This window comes from Hydra vulgaris, chromosome 06 (genome assembly GCF_038396675.1).
Source record: "Hydra vulgaris chromosome 06, alternate assembly HydraT2T_AEP".
NCBI lineage: Eukaryota > Metazoa > Cnidaria > Hydrozoa > Anthoathecata > Hydridae > Hydra > Hydra vulgaris.
In genome coordinates, this window is record NC_088925.1 from 51,519,950 (window position 1) to 51,531,322 (window position 11,373).

General features: G+C 26.1%; 1 protein-coding gene across 1 annotated transcript in view; it reads right to left on the reverse strand.

Moving 5' to 3' along the window:
* The window catches only part of LOC101236532 (uncharacterized), a 69,992-nt gene extending 59,847 nt beyond the window's left edge, over positions 1 to 10,145 (reverse strand). Inside the window, exons 1-2 of the mRNA XM_065800417.1 lie at positions 9,985 to 10,145; positions 896 to 1,017 (exon numbers count right to left, since the gene is read on the reverse strand). Coding sequence (XP_065656489.1) covers positions 896 to 1,017; positions 9,985 to 10,063 — 201 coding nt within the window. The 5' untranslated portion in view covers positions 10,064 to 10,145. The remainder of the gene's footprint in view (positions 1 to 895; positions 1,018 to 9,984) is intronic.
* Positions 10,146 to 11,373: the final 1,228 nt, after the last annotated feature.

The window sequence follows — 11,373 nt, forward strand, 5'->3', positions numbered from 1 at the left end:
TTGCATTTCAGGTCTGTTTGCAAAATTAATACTTGATATGCCCTCCCCCCTAAATCTTATTTAATATGGAAAAAATTTAACAGAGCTTTATGTGAGAACCAATAGATTGTTTTAAGAATAGGGACAGATCAATTTTTGAAAATATGGGGTGTTGGATGCACCCTTATATATATATATATATATATATATATATATATATATATATATATATATATATATATATATATATATATATATACCATTTTCAATACTATATTAACTTTTTCAATACTATATTAAGCTTTTAACATATACATTATTATAAATATAAAATTACAACAATGCTAAAAAACCAACCAACATTCCCCATTATTATTCTTATAAACATCTGCCAACAGTTATTTTATTTTATTTGCGTGTATTTCAGGCCTGTTATTAAGTAGGCCATGTTTTTAACATAATAAAAAAACAACTTTTTTAGGGCAAAAATTTTGGTCATAAAAAAAAAGGCTTGTTTTTGTACGCCTTCCTTTCTAACCACAGTATTTAAGTCAATCTCCAACGTGTACACTGTTCTTTATTTCCAGTAACTTTAGGGGTATTGCAAGGGGAGGCAACAACACCATTTTTCAATCTTAAACCATTTTGAAACAAATCTTAAAGAGTCTTCAGTATCATCCTAGTATATCCAAAACTAAGTGATTTAATTTTTTCCAAGGATTCTGGAAGTTTATATTTTAATTAAATGAGTATTTCAACAAGAAATTTGATCTGAATGTTTAGATTTATACTACTAATATATAAAATTTTATTTATTAAAAAAATTGAAAGTGTACTAAAATGATATTTGATAGATTTTTTATGCATAAAAATTTATATAAACACAAACATATAATAAAACCATAATAAAACTTACTATTTCTTCTCCATTCCAATCAACTTCCCATTTTAACAAGCATGTGCTTAGAGATGAACAATAAGTAACAGGTTCAGGTTGATGATGAAATATAATGGGACTATCATATGTGCGATTTAAGGCTAAAAATTAAAAGTATTACATTAATATGTTTGATATTTTTTGTATATTTTTAATGTATTAGATTCTTTGTGGGTGAGGGTGTGTGTATACTTGTGTATATATATTTAAATATGTGTGTATACACATACATACATACATACATACATACATACATACATACATACATACATACATACATACATACATACATACATACATACATACATACATTACATACATACATACATTACATACATACATACATACATACATACATACATACATACATACATACATACATACACACACACTGGGTGTTAGCCAGGAATATATACACATATTTAAATATATATATATATATATATATATATATATATATATATATATATATATATATATATATATATTTATACTTATATATATAGCCCAAACACTTAGCCGCAGGTTATTTCAGTATTATGTCAGTCAGGTTATTTAAACATGCAATATAAAATATATATCAGGCTGTTAAAGAAAGCGTGTGTGGTTTGACACCTTGTATGTCCACACAAATCTAGTCGCAATTTAATTTTTTTAAATTATATTGCGACTAGATTTGTGTGGATTTAAAAATTTTAAACCCCCTCCTCCTCATCCCATTGCAGTAAGAAGGGATTACATTAGTATTAAACTTTGTAATTGTAATTTTTATAACATATTATCTCTCATATTTATATTATCTTATAATTTTCCCATTTGGCAGAGTTTAATATAGCATAAGTTACAGGTTTAATTTACAGCTTAATTTATAATTTAAAGTTTAGGTTGCAGTTATAGTGTAATAAGCAAGTTATAATGTAATGAGCAAATAATGTATTGAATACTATTAGGACATTACTTTTAGTGATTGTTTTTACTTAAAATGATACTTTAAAAAGTAAAAGTAAAAATACAATTAATACAATATATAAAGCACTTTAATTAGTTATAGAAAATTATTTAATATGATAATACGTTTTATGTTATTAATGTTATTAACTGTTTAAAATTATTTTATTGCTGTTTTTAACAGTTTATAACATTAATAACAAAAAACGCGTTTAAAATAAAACTAAGTAATAATAAATAAATAGAATTTTTCTTAATAATAAATTAAAACATTATCATCATAAAACTTTAAACTTCATATTTGCACAAAAACATATATCTTTAGACCAAACAAGTAAGATCAAAGCAAAAAAACATTAGACACCACATTTTTTATAACTGCTTCTTGATCAAGTGTACTACTAAAAATTTAAGTACAATTAATTTTTTCATGTAAATGGTTTTAAAGTTGATGTTTTTATTCAATTTTTCAGTTCAAATTGTTTTGTAATAAAAAGTGAGAGAAAAAAATGTATAATTATAAATCGAATTATATTCTGTTAAGTTTAAGTATATCCTTTTAATACTAATAAATTACTTTTTTGGAAAAAATTTCTTTTAACAAAAGTAAAATAATTTATTTATTTTTAATTTAATTTTTACATAATTTAATTTTTGGTTTAATGTTTGCAATAATTACTGGTATTATGGACGCCAATTAAATTTGTAATTATTGAGCATTAAAATTCTTTTAAATTTTCCAAATTTGTTTCAAATTTCAATCGCAAAACTATTTGAATAATTGATATTCAGAAGACTAAAATTCTTTTGTTCAAACTCCTAAAAACAACTTGCGTATTTATAGAAAATGTTTTATCTTGATATCGCTTTAAATAAAATGAAAATATTAAAAAATGGTATCGTATTTTTCATATTCTATTTGAGATTTCTTGTTAAAATAATTTTTAGTTACAAGCTAATATGTGTTAACAAAATATAAGATATAAATTCTTGTTAAAATAATTTTCAGTTACAAGCTAATATGTGTTAACAAAATATAAGATATAAATAGAAACATTTGTATGGCTAACTTTTGTGAGTCTTTGAGTATATTAAATTTAATAGTTAAGTAATTGCAAGTTACTGTAGTAACTTAACTGGATGTTTTGATTTAGTTTAAAGGTAAATTTACTGTGATGTTCTTTGTCCATTCAATGAATCAAAGTAAATAAAACTTTAAAATAATATTGGCTTGCACGCAGAGATTTAAAGCAATTTAAATTTCAAATGCACTTTATGTTGAATGAAAAATTTCCGCGCAATATCAAGTGGCGCTAATATAAAATAAAATTTAACCTGCACTATTTTTTAGCTAATATTTTTTTGATTTTTAATTTTTTAAAAAATTTAGTAATTATTTTTGTTATTTGTTATCAAAAATTGTCTAAATAAATATTCTTGCTATTGCAAGATGATAAATAAAACATTTTTTGATGTTTCATTTATGACTTCTTTTTTTAAGCGTTGTATAACATCTTTTTTTTTCTTTTGCTGAACATTTTTGATGGAAAAGTTAGAATAATAAAAATAAAATTTTCTTTGTTTTTTCTTAAGTTATTACATTAAATGTAATATTAACAATTTACAAATGTAAAAATTTACAAATACTAGAAATTTAGAAATTTTGTAAATAGCGCAAATTTCAAACATATTTTTATGCAAACTTTTTACAAAACTGTCATTCAAACTTCGTGCTAAAAGTGATTTTTATATATTTTTACTTTTATCTTCTGCTTAAACAATATCTTTAGACTTGTTTAAATATTAAAAAATGATTTAAAAAATGGCTTACCGCTTATGTTAAATGGCTTAGCGAGTATGTAAATGACACGCCTTTTTTTTTTGTTGATAAAAAAAACACTATATATATATATATAGTTATATAGTTATATATATATATATATATATATATATATATATATATATATATATATATATATATATATATATATATATATATATATATATATATATATATAGTATATTTTGCCGCCGATTTTAAAGAGGGCAGTCGTTTTTTTTTGTAATTTAATAATAATAAAAAAAAAAAAAAATAATAACTGGTAACACAGAATCAAAGTTTATATTACATAAACATTATTGGATATTGGACTTTTTATTCCCTGGTAATAATAATAAAATGACAAACATCACCAAAGCGATGCCTGACCAAATTTTGGCAAGCTACGTCACAAAGACAACGTTAGACAAAGCACTAGCTGAGCATGCATCTGAAATACAAACAATGAAAAACTTAAATAAAAGTATTTTAGATTTGTATAAATCAGATTATGAAAAGGAAATAAATCAACTAAAAAATGAAAACATACAATTGAGAACACAAATGACAAAACATGAAACAAAACAAGCACAAATTGAAAAGACAGTTATTAGCGAACCAGTTGCATGGTCATCAATGGTGCGATAGTCTTTGTTTTATTCTAATCCACTTTATTTTACCCATTGTATATTTATTATATTGGGCCTTGAGCCTGTCAATAAATTTTGATTGATTGATTGAATGGTAAAGAACAAGAAAATACACCTAGTTTATGCATTTATGCAACAATAAATGAACAAAAAGAAAGAAATAAAAGAAAGAAAAATATAATCATATTAGGAATCCCAGCAACATCGAATGGGACTGATGAGGAAAAACAAGCAGAAACTGAGCAACAAGTTAGCCAAATATTAAATCATATAGGAGCAGTCACCAACTCACTACATGTCAAAAGACTGAAATTTTTTCAAAGAAGCTCAACAGCAGGCCTACAAACCGAACCACCAAAAGCACGCCAGGAAAAGATATTAGTTATACTAAGTGACGAGTCAGAAAGAAACCCAATATTAGCCAAGGCAAAGAAACTTGGGGATAAAACAAACCCACAGTACAAAGGAGTTTATATTTCAACAGATATGACACAAGCAGAGCAATATGAAAATATGGAGCTCAGAAAATTAAGAGACACCAAAAATGCAGCAAGAAGACAAGATGATCCCTTTCGATATGCTATACGTGGAACCGGACTTGTCAAATTTAAATGTAACGTTGAGAATGGAAAAAGAACTGAGCAGTACTAGCAAATACCTGCAATGTTTATACACAATTATAACATCGCTTGGCAATAAAATGGAAGAATTTAAAATCTTGTGTAAATTAAAAAAAGCTAGTATAGCTGGAATCACTGAAACATGGTTTCAAAACTCATCCATTGTACAGATAGAAGGTTACAGGGTGTACAATAAAAATAGATCTGATGGACGGAAAGGTGGTGAAGTCGCCTTATACATTGAAAACAATCTCACATCATCAGAGATCACAGATATTCTAAACGACCAGTTTCACAGCGCCTTTGTAAACGAAAGCAGCATTATGCCAGAAATAGCAGATAAACTAATAAGTTGCACACTTGATCTAAACGATAATTTTATTGACTACATAGATATTCAGATGTTATAATGCTAGATTTTGCGAAAGCATTTGATACAGTGCCACACAAGCAACTTTTATTAAAGTTGAATGCTTATGGAATAAAAGGAAAATTTTTGAACTGGATTGAGGCATTTCTGAATAATCAAATTCAAAGAGTTGTCCAGGGTGAAGCGGTGTCAACATGGAAAAAAGTATCAAGTGGCGTTCCACAGGGATCCATTCTGGGGCCATTCCTTTTCATAGCATACATAAATGACTTACCAGAAAAAATCAAAAATATGGTGAAAATATATGCAGACAACACTAAAATCTTATCAGCTGTATATTCAATTGAGGACGCCAAATTAGTTCAAAGAGATTTAAATAATACAGAAGATTGGTCAGAAAAATGGTTAATCAAACTGAATGAAAGTAAATGTGTAGTTATGCAATATGGAAAAAACAACATAAATTTTAATTACACAGTAAATGGGTCAAAAATAAATAATTCTACGCATGAACGTGATCTTGGTGTAAATTTTGATACATCACTGAAATGGAAAAAACACATAGTAGCGTGTTCATCAAAAGCTAATGCAATAATGGGAATGATAAAAAACACTTTTATTCATTTAGATCAGCATCTTCTCAAGCAACTATATACTACTTTTGTTAGACCTCTGATTGAATTTGCAGCGCCAGTTTGGTCACCAAACTGCAAAGGTGACATTGAAATATTAGAAAGGGTACAACACAGAGTGACAAGGATGATAAAGAACTTAAGAAGCTTGCTGTATGAAGACAGTTTACAGATACTTGGTTTAACAACATTGTCAGAAAGAAGGAAGAGAGGAGATCTTATTCAAATATTTAAGATTTTTAATGAGATTGAAGCAGTAGACCTTTTAAACAAACCAGTATTTTCAAAATCATGCAGAGGTCACAGCAGAAAATACAGCAGAGAGCAAACCAAGTTTGTGCCAAGATATGAATTTATCATAAATAGAACTGTGAATTTGTGGAACAAATTGCCATTGTCGGGAAATGTAAACATTTTCAAAAACAGTTTGGAAAAATTTTTGGCATTAAAAAAAAAATAATAATAATAACTTAGAACTAACTATATATATATATTTTTTTTTTTTAATTTGTTCATTATTATCTTTAGTAAATTTTTGTATATTTTTAGATTGTCAAAAGCTGTCAAAGTGAGTTTTTAACTCACTCGCTGTTTTTTTAACAGCTACAGTTTAAATACTACTACTACATATATATATATATATATATATATATATATATATATATATATATATATATATATATATATATATATATCAGGGATGCGGAGTCCCAAAAAGGACTCCAGATTTGAAAGTCATAAAAAGATTACTTTATCCTAGTTTTTGGTATCCAGGAGCTCTAAAAATATAAATAAGTTTATGGACTAATACTAATAGGAAAAAAATTAAGACTTTTAGGTTAGAGGAACAATCATTTTTTGAACCCGGAGTCTGTTGGTATAATGGCAGCAAGGACTCCGGGGCTCCGGGCTTAGAAACAATAAGTTTCAAGTCATTAAATCTCATGAATTTTTTCTTATAGCAGATCATAAGTCAACAAACGTGTTTAGAGCTTCTGGACACTACAGACTTGGAAAAAGTAGAGATATAAAGCCGGAGTCCTTTTGGGACTCCGCATCCCTGATATAGAGTCTCCTGAGAAGTCTCCTGAAGTCTGAGAGAGTCTCCCAAAGAAGAAGTCTCCTGAGTTTGATGCCTCCTGAGATGTGATATATATATATATATATATATATATATATATATATATATATATATATATATATATATATATATATATATATATATATATATTGCTTATTTTATCAAAAAAAACTGCTCTCTTTTATATAACAACAAAGTATTGACAAATCCAATAAAAACAATTTACAAATACTTTAAAACCCTTGGCTTTTAATGTGTTGCAATTATTAATTTGTTACAGGAGTCTGAAAACTATTGATATTTTGAAAGTATTTTAAAGAATCATGTTGTAATTAAATTTAATTCTAAACCGTTATATATATATAATATATATATATATGTATGTATGTATGTATGCTATGTTTGCAAGAAAAATTTGAAATAATTACTTTAAATCAGGAAAATTTATTAAATAAAAAATCTGAACTAATTATTAAATGTAGGCACGAAAATAAATACCTCTTAAAAAATTGTAAAAACAAACGACCAAATTAAATTATCTCCATTCCAAAGAAACTTATTTAATAATTACTTTCTGTAACTTCCCATTAACCAAAAAAATATAGTAATTAAAAAAAAAATCATTTTTTTTATTTTTATTTTTAGTTATAATTTATAACTTCCTGTAAAATATTTTTTTCTATAAATTGATTTTTTTTGAGATTTAGTAACTCTTCTTGATGATCCAGCAATGGTGAAACTTAAAGTTGAAGAAAAAAGTTAGATAAGTGTTTTTTACTAATTTATTATTGCTTCGTTCTTTAAGAACATTGAGCACTCTATTTGTAAAATATACTAACATAATTTACACACACACACACAGATATATATATATATATATATATATATATATATATATATATATATATATATATATATGTAAATATCTTTTTTATTATACTGTAACTAATTTCATTTCCTTTTTTTAAAAACAATTGTTTTATAAAAGACAGTAAAAACTGTTTAATGATATGTTGAGTTAACGTTTTAGTTGCTAATTTTATTGGTTATACTCTTGAGTTTGATACACAAAAAAATGTTAGTATCAGCAGCCTTTGCTTAATGTATAAGAATAAACATAAAGTCATTGTTCAAAGGCAAGTTCTTATTGTTTTAATTACCTTAAAGGATATCTATTAATTTTAAAAACCATGTATGTAACACAGTTAATTACATGGCCTCAATTTATTTATACTGACACTTGCTTTCTTTTTACAAATGTTGTAGTTTGATTGTCTCAAATATATCAAACACAGTATCAGGACAAAAGTTGAAAAAAAAAGATTAAATATTGCAAATCTAATCTAGGAGTTCTTGGTAAGCAGCTTATAAATATGATTTCTGTTTGTCTTATTGCAATGGAAGACATTTTAAATTGATAGCATAATAGATGTTTTCAGTAGCATAATAGTGTTTCAACAAAAAAAAAATTCTTTTTTGCATTTATAATTTTTTTCAGTTTTAGTAAAAGGAATGATATTTCAACCATTATATTTCCCATAAAATAATGGTATAAAAATATGCTCTTTTAGATAGTATTAATAGCAGTGCAGGCTGTAGAGCCATATTTAAAATTTGTTTTAATAACTTATAGACTAATACTAATTTTTATTTTAGCTTTTTTTTTTTGGCAGGAGTGGAGGTGGTGAGTGGGCGTGAAAGGCAGACATAACACTAAGTCAGTGTATGCACCTCTGTCTAATGTATGTTGTAATGCAGTAAATTTTAATTTTTAATATTCATATTAGCTTCACTTGTTTTAATCAAAATAAATACATTTGAATGATTTAAACATTTTTGATACTAGGGTGTATTAACCCTCTTCACCGCATCTACCCTCGACTCCAAGATAGACCATTTATTTATTTATTGGTGATCTAGAATAAAATAAAAACAACTTTTTTATATATAAAAATTATAAATGTAGTTTAGAGTAAATAATTTTAGGAAAAAATATGCAATTTTAGGTTGTAAAGATGGTGGTTCAGTGCTCCTCTAGCCCCCTTAATGTGCCCAGCAGCTAGAGGACAATATGCATTTGTAGCCCAATCTTACATCTATCTTTTGATACCAATTTATAGATATTTAGATAAAAATTGACAAAACTATAACAATTTAAGTCAGGAAAAACTAAGTTTTGACACAGTTTCTTCAACAAATCCATATATCAAAAATTTGATACTTGAAACTTTTTATAGGATTGTTTGATTTTGATAATTTTTTCACCTTTAAAATACTATATCAATGACCTTTCTAATGATATATAACATTCTAGAGGTAAAGCTACAGTTAAGCGGCCTAAAATGATATTACTTTTTTGCTTGTTGCACTCTTGTCAGTGGAGACTTTTTAAACATGAGGAATATTTATTGGGTTCAGTACATGCATAGACTATTTAAGAGTCTGCTATACAAGAGAATGAGCTGCTACATCGACTAAGGGTTTGGCATGTGGCAGCAATATTTTTTTTTATTATTTCAATAAATATAAACAAAACAAGCCAAAAAAATAAAATTATTTTAAGCCACTTAATTGTAGGATTAACCATTCTAGTTTTCAATTGGTTTAATTTCATGTAACATACTTAATAAATATATATATATATATATATATATATATATATATATATATATATATATAATATATATATATATATATATATATATATATATATATATATATATATATATATATATATTTGTGTTGTTGTGTGTTTATTCGCACACACACACACACACACACACACACACACACACACACACACACACACACACACACACACACACACGTTATAGCTTTATCATAACGACATGGCCTAATAACTTTTTTCAGCACACTGATATATGTCAAATCAAAATTAATACATAAAAACTATTGTATTTTACTATGAAACTGTTGAATTTACTTACAATAAACTTCTTGAGCTTTAGTCTTTAATACAAATGTGAAAATAATATAAAGAGCATTCCAGTAATTTACAAAACTCATTCTATAAACTATGTATATATATTTATGATACTTTCCCACCACCCCATCATTATTTGCGAAAAGTACTAAAGTAGATGTAATTTTGGAATTTGAAAAGTTAAATACAGTACTGAAGTCCGCGTGACGATTATCTAAATCAAAAATAAAAGATCTTCACTTTTAAACTAGCAAAATATTTAATTTAAAAAATTTCAAATACACAGAATTTAATTCAGGGTGGGGAAGGAAGGTGCACCCCCTCCCTGGATCCGTCACTGATGTATATACATATGTAATATATATATATATATATATATATATATTTTTTTTTTTTTTTTTTTTTTTTTTTTTTTTTTTCTTTCTCTGTTTTAATATAATATAAGATTTTACAACTTCGTAATATAAAATTTCAATAAATAAAATAAGTAAAACAGATAGGGGCTCAAAGAAGATGAGGATGACAGTACGTTATCACAATCTTTTCATAGAGCCCCTATAACAAGATTTCAAAAAAATATCGTAATATGTTACAATATGCGTAATAAAATTTCAATAAAATATCGTAATAAAACGCGTAATTCGCTAATAAAATTGATAAGCAACCAACAAAAGTAGAAATAAAACAAAAACAGATTTATGAGAAATTATTCAAAGTATCATTAACCAAAAACGTTTCTTATATTTTAAAAATTTCTTTTTTTGTTAAAAACTTGAATGAACTTAACGAATTTACCGTACCTTTGAATCCTTTTTGAAAAGTATTCCATACTTTTGGACCTCGATATAGAATGCTGTACTCTGAATATTTGTTTATTATCCGAGGCAGTTTATATGTGTTGGTCATATTCGCTCTAAGATTATAGCTATCATTTTTATTTATTTTAAACTTGTTATTAAAGCTTATAGGAGAGATATTGTGATTATAACGATACATGAAAATTAAATGCTGGTAGATATTTATTTCAAACACATTCATCATTTTCATATCTTTCACTAAGGGCTTAGCGTGTTCACGCCTATTTTTTGAGTAAATGATTCTGCAGGCATGTTTTTGAAGACTATAAAGTTTTTTAATCTTTGCCGCTTGAGTACTTGCCCATGAAATGTTTGCATAGCTGATGAGGCTATGAATTAGCCCAAAGTAAATTAATTTAAGACTATTTTTATTGACGTAGGAGCGAACTCGATACATCAAACCTATTATTTTGGTGATTTTTGACTGGATATATATTATATGTGGAAGCCAGGATAATTTTTCATCAACAATGATTCCTAAGAATCTTATATTGGGTTGCTTATTTACTAGTTTATCATTTAGAGATAGGTTAGGC